The 22449-nt window shown below is 41.2% G+C and overlaps 1 protein-coding gene across 6 annotated transcripts; it reads right to left on the bottom strand.

The window, feature by feature from the left end:
* Window positions 1–3472: 3472 nt before the first annotated feature.
* LOC131420750 (zinc finger protein 317-like) lies at window positions 3473–20375 on the bottom strand. Of its 6 annotated transcripts, XR_009223662.1 has the most exons (5): window positions 8291–12829; window positions 6940–7022; window positions 6271–6479; window positions 5368–5420; window positions 3473–4856 (listed from the first exon to the last, which is right to left on the bottom strand). XR_009223662.1 is itself a non-coding variant. In XM_058566911.1 (3 exons), the coding sequence occupies exons 1-3, from the start codon at window positions 10351–10353 to the stop codon at window positions 6874–6876; spliced, it is 399 nt and encodes a 132-aa protein (XP_058422894.1). In that variant the 5' UTR covers window positions 10354–12829; the 3' UTR covers window positions 6491–6873. The 6 variants fall into 6 exon arrangements, 1 of the variants encoding a protein (XP_058422894.1); XR_009223663.1 differs by adding an exon at window positions 20280–20375 and having other exon boundaries at window positions 3473–6479; window positions 8291–8414; XR_009223661.1 differs by having other exon boundaries at window positions 5368–6479.
* Between the last annotated feature and the right edge of the window lie 2074 nt (window positions 20376–22449).

Genomic DNA, 22449 nt, shown 5'->3' with positions numbered 1-22449 from the left:
AACTTCCCTCTTAGAACCGCTTTAGTTGTATCCCATAAATTCTGGCATGTCGTATTTTCATTTTCATTTGTCTCCAGGTATTTTTTGATTTCTTCTTTGATTTCTTCATCAACCCAGTCATTGTTCAGTAGCATTTTGTTTAATCTTCATGTATTTGTGGCTTTTCTGATTTTCTTCCTATAGTTGATTTCCAGTTTCATACCGTTGTGGTCAGAAAAGATGCTTGGTATTATTTCAATCTTCTTAAATTTATGTAGACTTGTTTTGTGGCCTAATATGTGATCAATCCTGGAGAATGTTCCATGTGCATTTGAAAAGAACGTATATTCTTTGGTTTTTGGGTGGAATGCTCTGTATATATCTACTAGGTCCATCTGTTCTAGTGTGTCACATAAGGCGAATGTTTCCTTATTAATCTTCTGTTTGCATGATCTATCCGTTGGTGTAAGTGGAGTGTTAAAGTCCCCTACTCTTATTGTGTTACTGTCTATTTCTGTTTTTATGTCTGTTAATAATTGCTTTATATATTTAGGTGTACCTACATTGGGTGCATAGATGTTTACAAGTGTTATATCCTCTTGTTGGATTGTTCCCTTGATCATTATGTAATGCCCTTCTTTGTCTCTTTTTACAGTTTTTGTTTTAAAGTCTATTTTGTCTGATATGAGTACTGCTACTCCAGCTTTATTTTCATTGCCATTTGCGTGGAGTATCTTTTTCCATCCCTTCACTTTCAGTTTGTGAGTGTCTTAGGTCTGAAGTGTGTCTCTTGTATGCAGCATATATATGGGTCTTGTTTTTTTATCCAATCAGCCACCCTATGTCTTTTAATTGGAGCATTTAGTCCATTGACGTTTAAAGTAGCTATTGATAAGTATGTACTTACTGCCCTTTTTTAACTTTTTTTTCCCTCAGTGTTTTAGTAGTCCTTCTCTACTTTAATTTATGTTCTCTTTAGTTTGACCTCTGTCTGAAAGCTCTACTCTTTAACTCCCCTCCTCCCTCCTTTAATGTTTTTGATATCATATCTAACCTCTTTTTTGTGCATTTGTATCCATTACCCTCTTATCATGGAAATAGATAATTTTTCCTATTTGTGGTCTTCTCTTTTCCCCTTAAATCAGTCCCTTTAACATTTCTTCTAGCACTGGTTTCTTGGTGACAATCTCCTTTAATTTTTGCTTGTCTGGGAAATTTTTGATCTCTCCTTCCATTTTGAATGATAACCTTGCTGGGTAAAGTATTCTTGGCTGTAAGTTTTTTCCTTTTAGCACTTTAAATATATCATGCCACTCTCTTCTAGCCTGTAAGGTTTCTGCTGAGAAGTCAGCTGATAGCCTTATGGGGTTTCCTTTGTATGTAACTTGACTTTCTCTGGCAGCTTTTAGGATTCTCTCTTTATCTTTAATTCTAGACATTTTGATTATGATGTGTCTTGGTGTGGTCCTCTTTGGGTTTATCTTCTTTGGGGCTCTCTGTGCTTCCTGTACCTGGATGTCTGTTTCCTTCCTTAGGTTAGGGACGTTTTCATCTATTATTTCTTGAAATAGATTCTCTGCCCCTTTGTCTCGCTCTTCTCCTTCCGGGACACCTATAACACGGATGTTAGTGCGCTTGATGTTGTCCCAGAGGTCCCTTAGACTGTCCTCACTCTTTTTAACTCTTTCCTCTTTTACCTGTTCAGCTTGTGTAATTTCTTCTAGTCTTTTGTCCAGCTTGCAGATCTGTTCTTCTGTATCCTCTACTCTGCTTTTGAGTCCGTCTAGCTAATTTTCCATTTCCAGTATTGTATTCTTCATTTCTGATTGGTTTTTTTATATCTTCCATTTCTTTGTTGGCATTCTTACTGAGTTCATCTATTCTTCTCCCCACATCAGTGAGCATCCGTAACACTCTTAGTTTGAACTCCCTGTCGGGTAGGTTCCTCATTTCTGTTTCACTTAGTTCCTTTTCTGGAGTTTTGTCCTGTTACCTTACTTGGAATGTATTCCTTTGCCTCCTCATTTTGCCTCTTTCCCTGTGCTTGTGTCTACATATTAGGTAGGTCAGCTACGTCTCCTGCTCTTGGATAGGTGACTTTATACAAGTGATGCCTTAGGAGTCCTGCAGTGTGCTTCCCTCAGTTCTCAATGTTCCAGGGGTGACCCCTATGTGTGCTACCTGTGTCCTTCTGTTGTGGCCTGTTTGCTCTCCCTGTAGGTGCCCAGGGAGGCTGAGTTATGCTCCTGGCCAGCTGTTGTAATGCTCAGCTTCTTGTAGTTGTTGTGGGCCCTTCAGTCTCTTTATCAGGTGTGGGGAGCCCCAGCTAAGTTGGCTGCAAGTTCTAATACCACATTTGTGTTGCAGTATTTCTTTTAAGTGAGTAGGTTGTTAGGCTCAAGGCCTTACAATTGCTATAAGCCTCCAGCCTTTAGGTCTCTTGTCAGCTCTCTGAGGATTGCAGCTGGGTGGAGCTGGCCTTAGGCACAGGAGCACCCAATTGTTTCAGGCTTTGGAAGGTGGGGCAAACCCCCTATGTGGGTTTTTGAGAAGCACAAGTCTTCTGCAGCTGACAAGCCCTGCCACCCATAGGTCCAAACACACATTCAACATAGTCCTGCCCCGTGTGCGTGCCCTGATGTCCCGAAGTGGACCCAGTCTCTCCACGGCGGGAGCCCCACACATTCCACCACCGCCCCACACTCTCCACCTGCTCCTTGTGCACACCCTGCCCCACTGAATTTGGCTCAGTTGCCAGGCTGCAGAGAATCCAGTCACCAATCTATGCAGGCCCACAAGTTGCCTGAGGGCTTGTTGTTGGGTGGGGCCAGTCTCTAGGGTGGTCTGCCTGCCCTGGCTGAGCTGGATTAAATCGGTGCTCTAGCAGGTGGGACAGACCCTGGGCTTGCAGGCCTCAGGGAGAACTCCAAGGGCGTCTGTGTCAGCACGCCCACACCAGGTCACAACTATGGCCACTGCCACAGTCCCCGTCCCTGGAGAGGTCTCACCTCTCACCAAGATGCACACAGGGCCTATTAGGTGAGTCTCTTTTCACCAAAGCACTGTGCATCTTTTTTCTGGTGATTTTAGGTTGCTTTCTGAAATGGGTGAGTTTGCACATGGGCCGTTGAAGAGCTGGTTTTAATTTCTTTGTGAACCAGCTTTTCTGGGGGTGCTCCCCAATGTTTTAGTAGCAGGCAAAGTCAGATATTATGCCACTCGTCTCGATTGTGCTGGGTCCACAAAAAGCCCACAGCAGGGGCGCTCCCCAGCTCAGGGCCCCACTCCTCCAGGGAGGGCTGCGTACCTTTGTGCTGCTCCCGGGTGGTCGTGAGGTGCTGTGGCTCGTGAAGGTGGTGTTTTTCCTCTCTAGAAGGGAGTTTCTACCTCTTCTACCTCAGTTAGGATTCTCCATTGTTGCAGGAGTTCCTCTTATCCAGTTTTCAGTTCTGTCTCAGGGGTAATTTTTCCATGAGTAGTTGTAAATTGGCTGTGTCCGTGGGACGAGGTGAGTTCAGAGTCTGCCTACGCCGCCATCTTGACTTCCTCTCAGGAAAATACTGTTTTAAATGCACAAGGACCAAGCCAGCAGGTCACCGGGTGTCAGGACAGAGATATCACTAACTGTTCATCATTCCTGCACATTTCCTATTTTTTATCATGTTTTTCACCCCTTCCCACAATTACCTACACTTTTTATTTTTGCAGCTAAAATCAGTCCAATATTCTGTAACAATATTTCACCTTGTTCATAAAACCCAGGATGAAAGAAGGAGAATAAATGGGTTTTCTATGTACTGGTTACTTTTGAAACTAGTCTGGATGGAACGATCACTTGTTCCAGAAGTTGGCATAGGCAATGTTAATTAGCAATTAGAAGAGGGACCCCTGCCAAGGGGAGGGACTCTCTGAGGAGGTCAGCTATCCCATATATATGGGAAACCCTAAGCCAGGATCAGTGTCAACCACAACTGTTTTCAGCTCTGACCATGCAGAACTCTGGTTGCGTGTGTGGGAAAAGAGCAAAACTTTGGGAGAGTCAGACCAGGACATTCCTAGAATTCATGCATTTACCCAAGGAGCACTCCTGGTGTCTGAATTATGTGCAAGACACTGTGCTAAGGGCAATCGAAGTTGAATCAAAATAAGTTAAGTCATACCTGCCTTTCAGGAAACATATTCTATTTGGATGCTCTGAACTCCTGTATTTGACAGCAACCAACATATAAGCATGTTTAGAGAAAGGAGAGGTGACAGTGGGTGAGGAAGGTGAGATGAGGGGCCAGGCTGAGTCGATGGGGTACTTGCCACTGGTGGTGGCCTGGAAGAATGGCTGGGTTTGGCCATGTGGAGACAGAAGGATCCCCACAGAGGAGCATGATGAGGAAGGGCAGGTAGGCAGGGGGCATATGCAGGAAGAGGGAGGAGTTTGCTGCAGTGGGGAAAGTCAAGGTGGGAACCAGAGTGTGGGGCCTCTGCGGTCAAGTAGGGACTGTGGGCTGGATTTGGTTGGGGCTGCACAGTTGGGGAGGGTCTTGTGAGCAGGAGAGTGGATAGCTCAGAGCTGTAGTTTAGGAGGGTTCCATGGCAGTGGTATGTTTGATGATTGGAACTAAAAGTGTCACATAAATTAGTCTTTCCATATAATTCCATCCAAGCCTTGAACCCTGAATTCTGAGTCCTCTACCTCTTGTGAAGTGAGAAAGAGATGGTCTCTTTTACACTTTCAGCTCTGACTCCTTTATGTTCTGACATAGATTTGAGCTCTGCATGGGTTTGGGAAGGTGTTCAAAGTCAAGACAGCTCAGAACTTGAAGTCATCTTCTTCTTCTTGCTTCCTGGTGATTTTCTGGGTTTTTTTGTATTCCTCTTCATACCTGTTCAAAGATTTCATGAATAAGAAGTTTCTGCTGAGAGTATAGCTGTAGGTATTATCTTTCAATATGATCACTGGGGACTCCATCACTTCCTTTATCAGAAGGACATGAAAACACTCTTACCTGAAAGGTAGGTAGGTGAGACCACTGTCTAAGGGGGGCAGCCACACCCTGATCCCACTGAGGGGGCTGGAACCTGGCATTTGGCTAAACCTAGAGCTGCTGAGTGGGTTTCCTTTTACAATAACAGTCCTAGGTTAGTTTTGCAACCTTTCTGATCATACAAAGAACACATACATTTTGTAGAACAACTGGAAAACACACACGAGAGCGGTTTCTGCTTGTTGTGATAAGAGTTTCAATTTTCTGTCCACTGTCACAATCCTGTCCTTGACTTTTACCTACATTATCCCATCAAACCCCCCAATGTCCCAAGGCCCAGACATTTCCCTCTTTCCTAGGTGAGGAGACCCAGGCTCAGGGGGTGACTCATTTGCCTCATTATACTTACGAATCGAAGTACTGCAATCAATTGGCAGCACAATTCCATTTCTGTGGATGTTCCTTACAGAATCAGTTGTACAAAGGCACAAAGTTACTAGGAAGTTCACAGAGAACTATTTCTCATATTAAGAAACTAAAACCAATCTTAAAAAGCCAATCAATTGGAGGATAGTTAAATCATTATGAAGCATCCATATGAATGAATTCTAAATGGTCATTTAAAATAGAAATATATCTGCAGTTATAGAACAATTTGCATAGTATTTTCCAATCTTTATGTAAAAAGCATCATGTATGTGCACATATCCATATACAGGCATGTGTCGCGTAACAAGGTTTTGGTCAATGACAGACCACATACATGATGATGATCCCACAAGGTTAGCACCACACAGCCTAGGTGTGTAGTAGGCAATACCACCTAGGCTTGTGTAAGTACACTCTATGATGTTTACACAATGACAAAATCCCCTAATGATGCATTTCTCAGAAAGGATCCCTGTGGTAAAGTGATGCATGAATATATAAATGTATATGTCCATAAGAAGAAAGAGTTGGGCAGGAATAGGGGGAAATTTCTACATGTTTGTATTGGGTGACTTTATTTTCTTTAACAAAGAGCATGAATGTTTAAATTTTTAAAAGGTGGGGGAGGACCCACACTCTTGACTTTTGAACTACAAGGCCTTGAAGCCCCCTCCATAAGCTTTTTAGATGAAACTCCTCCCTGGGAGCTTCTGAGTTCGCTGAGAGCAGAGCAGCAAAGGAACACACCATTCTCCAAAGTTAGAGCAAGAGTTTCGTCTTGAGCTTCCTGGGCACACCCCTGGGCTCCTAAGCAGGCTAACTCTGACCTTAAATATGGATTCTAGGCCATCCCCTTCTGTCTTTTGGGATCTGGTCAGCCTACCTGGATTTCCTGTTCTTGACAAAATCTTCGGTCTTTTCAGGTGAAACTTCAGTGTTTGCTCATGGCTTTGCTGCCTTAGTTGCTCCAACAGCTTATGAAGGTGGGCCTCCTGGGCCAGTGTGATTTCACACTTGTTAAGTCACTGTGAATCTGTGAGTGAAGGCATCTCAGGCATTCTATTCAGTGAGTTCCTCCCCAGTGTGAGATTTCTGCTGATGGAAGGAGATAAGAGACATTTAAAGGACTGCCCACACACATTCATTCATTCTTTTCTCTATATATGAATTCTAGGCTAATCAGTCTGTCATAGTTCCTGGTTAAAAACCTTTCCCCTCTAAGTTACATACATTGGTGTGTGACTCTCTTGCATGCAGACATTTCTTCTTTGTAACATCTCAACTGTATAGTTGATTTATTTTGTAACTTCATTGTATTTCAAAGACTAGGTATACAAGCTATGCTTATGTAATTGTTCTTTTATAAGAACTCAGGTTATAGCTCTGAGCTCAGGTTAACTTTTTGCCTAAATTCAAAATATGCAAAACTTTCTGCTGGGACAGCACTTACTCCCAACTCTAATTATAGTCATGTTATCGTGCTGTACTAATAACCATCCCATTCCCAGTTCTCTAATGTAGGGGACCCGGGTTCACCCCCTTGAAACTTAACCATTGGCATGCAGTGAGATGGGTTCTTCCTGCAGGTATCTGGTATAGGTATCATGTCTTGGTTGTAAAGGTCACTTCTCTTGCCTAAAAAGTAATTAAAAAAAATAAATTTCTAGAGAGGCACTAGAGAACCAAAATGTTATGAAGCACACAAGGCAAACATTGACCCTTATGCAGGGAAAGAATGTGAGATGGAGGAATGCGCCAGTGAGTAGAAACACGTTTTAGGGCGCTGTCAGTTACAAAATGTTTTCAAGATTAAAGAGAAAATTAAGACGGGATTTTGGTAAGGTTATGAGAGAAGAAATCATCAAAGGGAAGGGACCAGGGCAAAGTTCACAACACAAAACTTCCACTCCAATGAGGACAAACTCTAAATATAGATAAATTGATAAATGCTACTAATAATGACACCATTGAGAATTTTTTCCCCACCGGCTTCTCATACTTTCCTGAAAAGACCATTGACTTAAGGAAATTTGCAGTTGGCATTGCCAAGGTCCTGTTCCCTCACTGTCCAGGCTTCTCCTCATATTGAACACACATGCCTGGAGCTTACTCAGCCTCAGGCCTTAGAGGAATCCTCTTTCTTCCCTCCACAACTCCTCTCCTTGCTCCAATGGGAAATTATATCAGATTTGCAGAGATGACACTCTGTTTGTGGGGAAAAGGTACAGGAATTTTGAACTCTGTGTTAGGAACCATACATATTCTTCAAGTACAGGACAGGATACTAATGAACAACAAAGTGAGCATTGAAGAAAACCTCATAAGCCTTGAGCAGAGCAGGAAGAACACTCTGACACAAAGCCCAAAGCACAGAGGACCTCATGTTGTGGATGTGCATGAGCAAGCTCACAGACAGAGTAAAGATTCTCAGTGTTTTCAACAAGGGAGGAATTAAATGTTTCTAGTTAGTGTTTCTTCATATAAAATTTTATTTTCAAATGTAATCCAATAAATAGAAGCTCCACCAGAATAATCTAAGTTTATGTTGCCTGCTATTTTTTCTACTGTGGTCTCAAACTTTAGGCTTAGTGCTTAGAACACAATAATTACTCAGCAAATGTTTAATCTTATTGGTTAGTCATTAAAAAAATATTCATTGAGTTTCTAGCACTGTTTTGGGTGCTGGCGATAGAGCAGCAACAAAGACATGAATTTGTGGTCAGGAAGACTATATTCTAGTGGAGGGACAAAGTACATGTCAGTAAATCAATAAATAAACAGATTACCTTCACATAGTTATAAATGCTATGAAAGAATATGAATGAGACATGAGAAGGGAGTGTGATATGTGGAAACTGCTCTGGATACTTATTGAATAAATAAATCAGTGTTGACCAACTCACCCACAGAGACAAGATGACTGTTCTCTAGCATCACATCTCTGTGCAGCTTCCTCTGGGATGTGTCCACCAAAGCCCACTCTTCCTGGGGGAAGTCCACAACCACACCCTTGAAGGTCACTGATTCCTAAAACATCATGGACATTCTGATTCAGAGAGGACCAGATCCATCAAGGTTCCAGGACAGATAGTTGATAGGAGAGTGCTGGGGAAAGGGGGCTGTAGGTGTAGAAAGCTCAAACCCTGTTTGGGGTTCCAGTCAAATGCTTCCCTGTGCTGATCTGGAATGTGCTGTTCATGCATACCCACAAAGATATACACAGTATGTACACAGCCTTAATACATATTAGCTTCATTATAAAGGAATATCACATGACGTGCAGGGTGAAATAACCTGGACATTTCCCCAAAACGTGGTAAATCTCTCTTCCAGACTGGTATACATAATATAGTATATTGTTATAAGTTTTTATCTTGAGAATACATAACTAAACTCTCCTTCTTAACAATTCAAGTAAATCACAGACTCATCACAAAACAAGCAACACCCACTGCCTGTGACAAATAACTGATTATGTGTAAACATTGCCTCTTTATGAACCTTACATTTCTCCTTTGTGAAATGGTTTAACAACCTGTTACAAAAAACTACCTGTACAGGTTTAACAACCTGTACAAACCTGTTACAAAAAAACCGAGAGATCCACTGAGCGAATTTGCAAAGCACTTCCTTTATAACAAACACTCAATACACATAAGTAATTAGTGTATTATTATTTAAAGGTGGAGAATGATGAAGCGATGCCGACTGTTCTGCAGAACTGAAAAGACAACAGAGAACGTTGATCAGCAGGTGCTGCCTCTCTCTCTTATCTCTATACGTTTCCTGTGTTCACTGCGAGGTAGAAGGACAGATGGTCCAGAAACACAATGCAAGGGTCCCTGATCATTCTACACGGAAGGATGGCACTAGCCTGACCTATCCCACAGTGAGGTTTCCACTGCCAATTTTCTCTGGGACCTCCAGGCAGCAGTTATTGTCTCTCTTGTAGTTTAATCCTATCCATCTGCTAATGTGTAATAGAAGCCTCTCAGTTGTATGTGGTCACTCCAGTCCCCCCAAAATGGCTACAGAATCTGATATTTTATTGTATCTTCTATACTCCTTCTCCTCAACACACAGCCAAAATTAAGAAAATACTCTCCACACACTGTGTTCAGTTTTCAAGTTTGATCACAAGTTAATGACAAAGAGACAAACTGGGTTTTAGGAAGCGGGGTAAGGAGAATTTTAGTTATCCTTTTTTTAAGTTATAAAAATGTTCAAGTATTTTTTATAAAACTTGAGTAAATTTAAAATTGGTGAATATAAAGAAATGATTCCTCATTGCTCTCTCTGGTCCAACTCTATCTTCACCCCACCACCTCAGTGCTGCAGAGCCTCCACTTCAGCCCCTGTGACACTGGATTGATTGAACTCACTTGATGGACTACCACCCCCTACTGGAACAGAACCTTTACTCTTACCCATCTCTACGCCTGTGTTAACCACATGCCTAAGGCCACTGTAGCCACTAACACGGATAATGAGTGCACTGCACGTCATGTGATATTCCTTTATAATGAAGCACCCCACCAAAGCTATGGGGTGAATTTGAAAAAAAAAACAAGCATTCACATCTCTTCTCTGCAAGGACATCCTTAACGGAGAATTGACTAAGTCAGTGTAAAGGTAGGAAGAAGATTATTTATTGATCAGTCCTGGACCTGCCATAAGCCTCCCAGAATCCTAGTGGAACATAACACACCAATATTTCCTGGGTGCACTTAGAAGATCAGGCCAACAGGAGAAACCTACCCATCTGCTGGTAACAGAAGTGTCAAGTCTGGAGTTAAGAGCCAGTTCCTCCTCACCTGTGGTTGCATTCTCAAGAACTCACCTGCCCCCTGTCTTTAGTAGTATTCTCATCGTGCGACAGTCTGATAACTAAGCAGACAAAGCTGAGGAAAGAAAAAGAAGCCACGAGACTCCAGTCTTTTCCACTACTTGTACATACACCGGTCATGAGATCCTAAACCTTCACGTGGTGGTGAATCTGCCCACTCAAACCACAGTTGCATGAAGAATGACCTAAGACAAACCGGCAAGCAGTCTCTTTCCCTAGGGTCACAGTGAGAAGGCTTTAGCTACTATGATCATAAGGAAGATACTAATATCCTCGTTTTACAGATAAAACGTTGAAAGCCAATAGCGTTTTATGGTTTTATACTTTCATTAGACCTGGTAGAGGTTTTATTTAATTTCTTCCCTGATGCCAAATCCTAGAAGAACCTGACTTATGTTACATGGAGATTCTTGTATCCACAGCCAAGGGCACCATTATAGGATTTCTGATATAATACCTCTTGACTAGGTGCATTAGCATTTCTTTTACAATACCAACACTAGCCCCTAGTGGCCCACACCCTCCCTCTGTACTCTGTCACCACCCTCTGCATACACTTGCTCTCAATCATTGTGGCTCCTCCACATGGGGATTCAGGCAACATCAGTGGAAACCTAGCTCTAGCCTCCACATCCCTGGATATGTGACCAGGCTACTTTGGAGACTGTTGAATGGCAGTGTGCAATGATTCAAAGATTCTTCTGTTATTGGAGGGTTCAATGACTTTCATCATGTAAATATAGCACTAAAATTCCCTTGTACAGGACAGAAGCCACAGTACATACATGGTAATACTACTCTTGTGTCCCATGCTGCCCACAGGGCAGGAAGTCTCATAAGTCATAGAGTGAAGGAATTTAGTTGAGCATTTCAGATACTGTAGTGAAATGGCAGCTGGAGCTCTGCCCTAGTAATTGTCATCAACAGGAGCATCCCTTCATGTCATAATTGACGTCTATGGAGGCATCCTCCAACTGTCAAGTATTACTCAAAACACTGTTAATAAACGTATGGCAGGGACAAATTATGACAATATGTTATGAACAAGGTTAGGATCACAACTCTTTGAGCTTGAGGTCTGGAGTAGAGAAAACATGATCTGATAAATAAATTGAGACCCAGCAACTGCAATTACATAGATTTGCTTGTTTAATCCCCTTAATAATGGTACTGATTATGGGTTAGTTACCTATTTACAAATGACATCAACTGGTTCAGAAACCTTAATGATATGGCAAAATCACATGACTACAAAATGACAGAGCTGGAATTTCAGCTCTGCCTGTCTCTGAATCTCAAATAATTAAATGTGCTCATCTTGAGGAGTTTTACCTACACCCAGACCCAGGTTTTACCTGGATATGTCACCTCCCAGGTCAATGACCAGAAACCTCTCCCTCCCCTCACAACCCTTCTCCTTTCAGCCTGTTCACAGAGTTACTCCCCATGCCAGGTCCTCTCACTGTGGTAACCTCCACTGACCACCTTCTCAAACAGCCCCCACTTTTCCTCAGTTTTACTGACCCTGTTTAACCCATACTTATTCATTTCAACATATTTGTGCCAAAATTAGCAGATCTCATGCCACCTGACTTTTCACATCTGATCGAGACCCCAATCCCAGATGACTCTAGGTATCTCCCTTTCCCCCGGCTGCATCTGTCACAGCACAGGATTAGGATACTGACCCAGTCTAACTGCAGTGTCCTAAATCTCCCAATGGCTTTTTATAAATATCTCATGTCCTACTATATCTTGATAATTCTTCCATGACTCGTAAATGTTCAGGCCTCACTCATGCCTTAAGTGTCATAAATTGTCACCTTTCCTTTCAGTTTCTACATCTCCTACTATACAGATGAATTAGATCATTTGAAGATACATTTCAGTTCTCTGCCATGAAATCCACATATCTTCTTGAATTTCTACCCACTGGTGACCCCTTTTCAATAAAATTGCAAGTTCATCTCTATCCCTGGCTGAGCCGATGTGAACATAGTTTTCATTTCTCTGAGATAAATGCCCAGGAGTTGATATTGCTAGGTTGTATGGTAGTTACAAGTTTAGTTTTAGAATACCCTGCCGAACTTTTTTCCAGAATGGCTGTACCATTTTAAATTCCCACCGGCAATGTAGGGGAGATCCAGTTCCTCCACATTCTCACCATCATTTGCTATTGTCACTCTTCTCTTACCTCAGCTATCCTGATAGGTGTGTAGTGATATCTCATGTGGTTTTCACTTACATTTCCTGAATGACTAATGATGTTGAACATCTTTTCATCCACTTATCTGCCACCTGTATCTCCTCTTTGGTGAAATGTCTCTTTTGTCCAGTTTCTAGTCTAATTATTTATTTTTACTGTTGAGTTTTAATAGTTCTTCATATATTCCATTACCAGTCCTTTCTTAGATATGTGATTTGCAAATACTTCTCCCAGTCTGTAGCTTGTCTTTTCATGCTCTTAACAGGTTCTTTTGCAGAGAAAAACTTTTTAATTTGGGGGAAGTCCAATTTATCAATTTTCCTCTTATAGATGACATTTGGTGTCAAGTCCAAGAATTCTTTGCCCAGTCCTTGCCATAAAATGCAAACATTTCTCGCCGGCCCGGTGGCGCAAGTGGTTAAGTGCGCGCGCTCCGCTGCGGCGGCCCGGGGTTCGCTGGTTCGGATCCCGGGCGCGCACCGACGCACTGCTTGGTAAGCCATGCTGTGGCGGCGTCCCATATAAAGTGGAGGAAGATAGGCACAGATGTTAGCCCAGGGCCGTCTTCCTCAGCAAAAAAAAAAAAAGAGGAGGATTGGCTGATGTTAGCTCAGGGCTGATCTCCTCACAAAAAAAAAAAAAAAAAAAAAAAAAAAAGCAAACATTTCTCTGCTTTTTTCCTAAGTTTTATAGTTTTCCAATTTAGATTTGTGTTTGTGACCCATTCTGAGTTAATTTTTTTTATAAGTTGTGAGATTTAGACGGAGGTTCATTTTTTGCTTAGGGATGTTTGATTGTTCCAGCACCATTTGTTGGAAAGCCTATACTTCCTCCATTGAATTGCCTTTGCAATTCTCAAAATCATTTGAGAAAATAATTTCATTTCTGTGCTTCTCTATACTATTTTCTATACTGAGTTCCCTATACTGTTCCACTGAGCTCTGTGTCTATCCTTCCAACAATACCACATAGTCTTCTTACTGTGGCTACAAAATAAGACTTGAAATTGAGCAGATTGATTCCTCTTACTTTATTCTTCCTTTTCAACATTGTTTTAGCTAGTCTAGTTCCTTTGTTTTCTTATTTATTTTAGAATCCTCTTATATACATATCTACAAAAAGTTTTGCTAGATTTTAATATAAATTTCATTAAACCTGCATAATAATTTGGGGAAAATTGACATCTTTACTACGTTGAGTTTTCCAATACATGAACAAGGTGTTTTAAAAACCTTGAAAAATACCAACCTGATACACAAGTAACTTATCTTCCTGAAAGAACAAAGTCCAATGCTCTTTAAAGAAAAAAATGACAAAACCTAGACATTTACTGTCATAGTCACAATGTCTACCATTCAATTAAAAGTTAGTGGACCTACCAAAAAGCAAGAAAATAAGACTAAAAACAAGGAAAAAGATAGTCAGTAGGAAAAGACCCTGAAAGGCAGATATCATGAACCATCCAAATAAGGATTTTAAGACAACTGTTCTAAATATGTTCAAGTATTTAAAAGACAACATGAATACAGCAGGAGATAAAAGGTATAACAAAGAACCAGATGGAACTTCTAGAAGTGATGTAAATACATATATATATGTTGGAAATGAAAAATTCAATAAATGAGATTAACAGATGATTAGATGTGCAGAAGAAAAGGAACTGGAGAGCACAAAAATAGAAATACCTAAATTGAAGCACAGAGTGATAAAAGACTGAGAAAACAAGGCTCAGTGACCTGAAACCAGGTGAGTAATCACCAAAAGAGTAATAAAAAAATAAACCTCCTGGGACTGGCCCGGTGGTGTAGTGGTTAAGTTTGTGTGCTCTGCTTCAGTGGCCTGGGGTTTGCAGGTTTGGATCCCAGGTGTGGACTTACGTACTGCTCATCAAGCTATGCTGTGGTGGCATCCCATATACAAAAATAGAGGAAGATGGGCACGGATGTTAGCTCTGGGCTAATTTTCCTCAGTAAAAGAGGAAAATTCACAACAGATGTTAGCCCAGGGCCAATCTTCCTCACCAAAAACAAAAGAAAACAAAACAAAAAACCCTCCCTACTAAAATAGATAGGGACAATCCACTGTTGTTGTCAGTGATGGAGATAAAATGGAATGCTAAAAAACACAGAACTAATAAAAAAGAAAGAGGAACAAATAATAGAAAAAAAAAAAAAAACAACCAAGTAGCAAGACAGTAGAGATAAACCCAAGTATATTAATAATTACAATAAATGGAAATGTCAAAACATTCCAATTAAAAGGCAAAGACGGGGTAAAAACATGACCTAACACTGTGCTGTCTACAATAAAACCTACTTTAAATATAAAGACAAAAATAGGTTAAAAGAAAAAGAATGGAAAAAGATAAACCATGCAAACACTAACCAGAGACAAAGAAGGATATTTGATAGTGATAAAAATGTCAATCTATTAAAAACACATACCAATCCTACATGTGTGTGCAGAAAATAAATGACAGAATTAAAAGTAGAAATAAGACAACACTCCCCTCTCTGAACTAGATAAATTAAGCAGACAGGAAATCAGTAAGAGAACAGAAGAAGACTTGATTAATACCATCAATCAATTTGTTCTAACTGAAACTTTTACAACACTCCAGCCAATACCTGAAGAATACAAACTAATTTCAAGTGAACATGGAAAAGTTTAAAATCATACAAAATATTGTCTGACTACAAAAAATTAAATTAGAAATTAGCAACAGGGAGGTATCTATAAAAACCCTAAATAATTGTAAATCAAAAGACATATTTTTAAGAGACACATGGGGCAAAGAAGATATCACAAGAAATTTTAGAAACTGACTGAAAATGAACATGCAAGAGCGCAAAATATGTGGGATGGTCATAAACTTCAAGGGGCAATGGAAAATAACACAGTCAATCTGGAAAATCATTGGGCAGTTTCTAGCTAAATTTGCAACCACCGCATGACCCAGAAATTGTACTCTTGGACATTTGTCCCAGAGAATAAAATTGTATGTTCACAGAAAACCCTGTACGTGAATGTTAATAGCAGCTTTACTCTTAGTAGCAGTACTGGAAGCCATCCAAATGCCCTTCAATGAGTGAGTGTTTGAACAAACTCTGGTACATCCATACAAGCGAATACTACTCAGCAATACAAAGGAATGGACTATTGGCGCAGGCAGCAACCTAAAGGTACCTCAAGAACATCACGTTTAGGGAAAAAACCTAATCCCCAAAGGCTGCATACTATATGATTCCACTTATATAATGTTCCCCAAATGACAAACCTAGAGAGATGGAGAGCAGGTCAGCAGTTTTCAAGGGTCAGAGACGGGGTGGGATGGAGAACAGGTGTGAACACGAAGGCAGCACAAGCAGTTCTTTTGTGGTGATAAACAATTTTGTATCTTGACTGTTCTGGAGGGGGTTACACAAATGTATACCTGGAACAAAACTGCACAGAACTGTATACACACACACACACACACACACACAGAAATATGCAGGTTAAAAATATGATGAAAGCTGAATAACGCCTGTGTTCTAGTTAACAGTAGATCAATGTCAATATACAATGTCAATTCCCTGAATTTGGTATTGTACTACAGTTATCTAAGATGCTGCACTGGGGGAAAGTGGCTGAAGAGCACTCAAGATTCTTTATGTTATTTTTGCAACTTCCTATGAGTCTATAATTATTTCAAAATAAAAAGTTTAAAAAATATGATACACCTAAAGCTGGTCTTAGAGGGAAATTTGTAGATCTAAATGCTAATATCAGAAGAGAAAAGAAGTCCAAAATCAATTATCTTAGCTTCTAGCTTAAGAAATTAGAAAAAAACCCAGCAGAGTATATCCCAAGTAAGTAGAAGGAAGAAAATAATAAAGTTAAGAATAAAAATCAATAAAAGAAAAACAGAAAAAACAATAGAGAAAAAGCAATGAAAGCAAAATCTATATATTAGAAAAAGTCAATAAAATTGACAAACCACTAGCTAGACTGATCAAGAAAAAAGAGAAAAAAGACAAGGTACAAATCTCATTAGTGAAGGGAGAGACATCATTAGAGATCTTAAAATAATGAAAAGGATAATGATGCAGTATAGATAGAAACTTTATATTACTGAACTTGATAACTTAGAAAAAAATCAATACCTTACAAAACATAAATTACTAAAATTGACTCAGGACACAAAAATATGAAAAGTTTTAAAAAAATAAATTCTTAATTAAAATTCTTCCCACAAGGAAAACTTGAGGCCTGAATGAAATCTATCCAAAATTTAAGAAAAAAAAGAATATAATCTGACACACACTCTTTCATAACATGGAGGAGGAAACAGGGCCCAATACACTTATTCCATCACAAAACCAAGCTATAAGAAAAGACAACTAAGACTATAAGAAAAGACAACTATTGAACAATTTCCCTTGTGATCATAGATGTAAAACTCCTTTAAAAAGTGACTGCATGTCAAACTCAGGAAGATAAATAGCTAGATAGATAGAGGAAAAAGATAATCCATTTAGGATCAAGTGGGGTTCAACCTAGGAATGCAAGTTTGGTTTAACATTCAAAATTCAATAAGTGCAATTCAAAATATTAACAGAACAAAGGAAAAATAACCTATCATTACCTCAACAAATGCAGAAAATCATTTGACAAAATTCAACACACATTCATGATAAACTTAAAATTTAGAAAACAAGAGGGGCCAGCCCCATGGCATAGTGGTTAAGTTCATGCACTCCACTTTGGTGGCCCAGGGTTTAAGGGTTTGGATCCCAGACACCGACCTACATACTGCTCATCAAGCCATGCTGTGGCAGCATCCCACGTACAAAGCAGAGGAAGACTGGCACAGATGTTAGCTCAGGGACACTCTTCCTCAAAAAAAAATTTAGAAAACAAGAAAAAGGAGGAAATTTCCACAAGCTGATAAAGGGATCTATGAAAAATGTACAGTTAACGCTATAAGTAGTGATGAATGACTGAACGCTTTCCTCTTAAAATAAAAAACAGGGCAAGAAGATCCACTCTCACCACTTCTAATCAATATTATAGTGGAGGTCCCAGAAAATAAGGTGGGAAAAACAAATAAAAGGCATACATGTTGGAAAGGAGTAAGCAAAACCATCCTCATTTGCAGATGACAAGATCATGGGGAAAAATGTTCTTAAAACTACTAAGTAACTTTAGCTAAGTTGAACATATAAGTTCAGTATGCAAAAATAAACTCTACTACTATATACTGGCTAAAAATTAGAAATGAAAATATTTTAAAACTATTATTTATAATAGCATCCAAAAACATGAAACATTTGAGGAGATAAATTTAACAAAATATGTGTAAGATATGTGATTCCACTTCAAGGAGCTAAAAAAAAGAGCAAAGTAAACCCAAAGGAAGTTGAAGGAAACAAATAAGAAGGAGCAGAAATCAACAACATTTAAAAGAGACACGGAGAAAAATAATCAAGCTAAAAGAGGTTCCTTGAAAAGATCAACAACATGCACAAATGTATAAACTCATATCCAGAATGATCAAGATAAAAAAATAAAGAGGGCATAAATCATAAATATTAAGGATGAAAGAGGAATTATCTCTACAGGTCTTACAGAAAATAAAAGTATAATAAGAGACTATCCTACACAACTTTAGCCAACAAATTCAACAACTTGAAAGAACTGGTAAAATTCCTTGAAAGACAACTCCCAAAGCTCATTCAAGAAGAAACAGATAAGAAACAGATAACAGGCCCATATCTATTACATAAATTGAGTTCCTAGTTAAAAACTCTAAGCTCAGAGAGTTACACTGGTAAATTCTACCAAACATTTAAGAAAGAAATAATACTGATTCTACAAAATGAGGTCTCATTTTATGAGACCATTTTTTTTTTTTAATTTTTTTTTTTAAAGATTTTATTTATTTTATTTTTTCCCCCCAAAGCCCCAGTGGATAGTTGTATGTCGTAGCTGCACATCCTTCTAGTTGCTGTATGTGGGACTCGGCCTCAGGATGAACGGAGAAGTGGTGCCTCAATGCGCACCCGGGATCCGAACCGGGGCCACCAGCATCGCAGCGCGCCCCCTTAACCACCAAGCCACAGGGCCGGCCCGATGAGACCATTTTATGATTTTTATACCAAAACCTGATGAAGACATTATAAGAAAACAAACCTATAGACCAATATCCCTCATGTAACTAGGCACTAAAATCCTTAAAACATGCTCAAATCAAACCCAGAAATATTTTAAAAGAATAAACATCACAACCAAATGAGGTTTATCACAAGAATGCCAGGTTGGTTTAACGTTCAAGATCATTCAATATAATTAACCATATTAACAGAATAAAATAGAAAAACCAGATGATCTTCTCCATAGAGGCAGAAAAACATTTGACAAAATTCAGCACCCACTGCTAATAAAAATTCTCAGCAAACTAGGAACAGACACGAATTTTCTCCACCTAATCAAGGGCACCTACAAAAGATCTTTAGCTAACTTCACGCTTAAGGTGAAATATTGAACACATTTCTCCTAAGACCAGCAACAAGGCAAGGATGTCCACTCTCACCATTGCTATTCAAGATTGTGCTGATACTCACAACAAGGATGAATCTCAAAATTATCACACTGAGGGAAAGAAGACAGAGAAAAAGAGCACACAGGGCATGACTACATTAATACAAAATGCAAACTACTCTAAAATGACAAAAATATGTCTGTGTTTTCCTGAAGCCCAGAGGAAGAGCAAGGAATGGACTGCAAAGGGACACAAGGAATTTTTTAGGGGGTGATGGAAATGCTCTGTCTCACGGCTGTACACAACTGTCAAACTCATCAAATCGTACACCTTAAATGGATGTCATTTATTTTATGTAAATCATTCCTCAATAATTGATAAGAAAAAATGATCAATACGTTTAAAAACAGGAAGAGAAATTAATGGATGAAAACATGAAAAATTTCAACAGTCTTGGAATCTGTAGAAAAGTAATCAAATGGACATTCTATCACTGAAAAATATAATCTCTGCAATTAAGAAGTTATTGGGGGTCAGCCCTGGGGGTCTAGTGGTTAAGTTCTGTGTGCTCCACTCCAGCGGCCGGGGGTATGGTTCCTGGGTGCAGACCCACACCACTGTCTGTCAGTGGCCCTGCTGGGGCAGCAGCTCACATAAAAAGAAAAAAAGAGGAAGATTGGTAACAGATGTTAGCTCAGGGCAAATCTTCCTCAGCAAAAAAAAAAAAGTTACTGGGTAAACAGTAAAGCAGCCAGATGTGAAGAAATAATTAGAAAAACTCAGACGGGTCCAATACAAAATATCCAAACTTTCAGATATTTGGATCTGAAATTGAAGTTCAGAGAGAAGAAAATATAAAAAAAGAATGAAAACAAAGTACAGAGCACAAGAAAGATGTGGGATACCGTCAACAAGTCTCACGTCTGTGTAACCAGAAAGACAGGGAAAAAGAACGGGGCAATAGCAGCATTTGAATGAATAACAGCTGAGAATTTCCCAAACCTGATGAAAGCCTCAATGCACCATTCAAAAAGTTCTCTGAGTCTCCAGTAGGACAGACAGAAAACACACGCACGTGCACGTCTGCATGCACGGGCACAGGTACCGAGGCAGAACATCTTAAAATCGCGCAAAGTAAAGCACATGACTTACGGGAACAACAAAAAACCAAAAGGCTGACTTTCCAACAACTTTTTGACCCCGGACTCCAGGCCAAGCCCACGGCCCCTGCCCTGACCCCCCATCCGAAGCCTGGCCCCCATCTCAGCTCCACTCCTGACCCCCGCCCCGTCCTCAGCCCCGCCCCCAACCACTCACCTGTCCCGTGGCAGAGGGCGTGCCTTCGGGGGGCCGGCGGGAGGCCGGAGCGGAGCTGATGGGGTGGGGACGGGGCAGTGGGGTTGGCAGCTGCAGAGTCCGAGGCCATCGAGATAGCAGCGGAGCTCAAGAAGACGGAGTCTGAGGCACTGAGGCGACTGAGGCGGTGGCTGCGGCTCCCGAGGCGCGAGCCCGCCCCCTCTGCGCTGTTGACCAATCCCGCGGCGCACAGCGCTTCTGGCCCCGCCCCCGCTCAATCAGAAAGAAACCAATGAGCGTCAAGGGGGCGGGAGCGGGGAGGTACCAAAGGGGATCCGGGGCGGGACTGACAATTGTGGCGGGGAGGAGGCGGGGTCTTCAGCGGGTTGGTCGTTGGCCCTCAGAGGGCCATGGGATGGTCACTGGTCGTAGGCGGGGCCAGTGCAGGGGCGGAGCCCAAGGCGTGGCGCGGCCGTAAATAGAACGGAGCGGGGGGCTAGGGCGGGGGTTCACTGGAGGGGGCGTGGCCTGGTGTGGGACGGCTCTGGCGGAGGTGGCCGGGCCATGAATGGGGGCGGGGCTCTGGCCGTGGCGAGGAAGGCCCGGGGGGGGGGGGGGGGGGGGGGGGGAGGAGGCGGGCCACAGGTGGGGCAGGGGCGGGTGTCTGGCCGAGGCGTGGCCTGAGCGGCCCCACCCTTTTCCTCTCCTCGTGGACCGGGTCCTGCAGTGGTCGATAAAGCGGGCAGTCCTCCCGGATTTCGCGGCCTAGTCTCGAGACCCCGCCCTGCCCAGGTCCTCGGCCCCCTTCCCCAGCCCGGCCCCGTCGTCCTCCCGCCTGCCGAGCAGCTCCCGCCCCTCCCGTGGCTGGGCTCCGAGGTCCCCCCACAGCGAGCCCGGCCCTCTACCTGTCCTGGCCCCTTAGCAGGTGTCCCCTTTTTTCTCCGCACCGCGGAATCCGTGTGTGGGGGGGTCCATGCCCCTCTGCCCGCCTTGGCCAACTCAGGGAACAGTGGGCTTGTGTATCCGCCTTCCTGGGTGCCTATTCGAAACAACCGTCCGCAGTGGCTTATTCTTCCTCCTCTGTGTCGCTGAGTGACCGTTCTCTTTGAGAAGAACAGGCTCTGATTAACAAATCAATCTTGTGTGACTACATATAAATATAAAATCATTGACACTTTACAGAAAACATTTTACCTATGAGGAAACTGAGGCCCAAAGATGTTGACAAAGCTTGCCAACATAGTAAACGGCAAACCCAGAGTTGCAGGAGGCGTTCTGTCTCCAGGTCTCCCGCTCTAAGCTCCTACGCTGTATGGCCAGAATTCTAGACTGGTTCTTCATGGCCTGCCACTGTATACATGGCCCCTCCTGGGGCCACAACATTTTTGAACTAGTATATAGGATTCTCAGAATCTTACTGCATTTGATCATTCTTTAATTTTTAACAGCATGCTTTCTCGTTTTACAAGATAGGTACAAACATGTTGAGGGAGTCTCTGTCCATACCTAAACTTGACCACTCTTTCTTTGGTATACCTAATCTAGTCTATACACACTTCTATCATAGCCACAGGTGCAGGGTTTGGAAACATACCAGTGTATCCCTGGGATGCCAGCTGAATCAGTGCTTAGAGGGAAAGTTATAGCCTTCAATGAATAAATTAGAATAGAAGAAAGACTGATATCATTAATCTCAGCTTCCTTCCCAAGAACTAAAAAAGAACCATCAAACTGGAAGAATATAAGATTAAGGCAACAGTAAAATTAAGAGCAGAAATCAATGGCATAGAAAAATACAATAGAAGAAAATCAACAAGGCTAAAAGTTGTTTTGTTGACATTAATAAAATTAATAACCCCCTAGGAAAACAGATGAAAAAAAAAGAAAAAGAAGAAACTAAATTACCAGTATCAGGAATCAAAACATAGGCATCGTCTATAGGACCCACAGTCATTAACAAGACACTAAGCAGATTTTATGAAATATTTAGGTTAAAAATTTCACAACAGAGATCAAAATGGATCACATTTAAAAAAAATAACATCAAAACTGACACACACAGAAAAAACAAAATGGGAAAACTTTTCTATCTATTGAATAAAGTGGATTAATTATTTAAAAACCAAATTGACAACTAATCAACAACAACAACAAAAACTTTCAAGGAAAACTCCAGACCAAGACTATTGAA

The sequence above is a fragment of the Diceros bicornis genome, chromosome 24 (genome assembly GCF_020826845.1).
Source record: "Diceros bicornis minor isolate mBicDic1 chromosome 24, mDicBic1.mat.cur, whole genome shotgun sequence".
In the NCBI taxonomy this organism is placed as follows: domain Eukaryota; kingdom Metazoa; phylum Chordata; class Mammalia; order Perissodactyla; family Rhinocerotidae; genus Diceros; species Diceros bicornis.
This window is presented reverse-complemented; position numbering and strand designations above follow the sequence as displayed.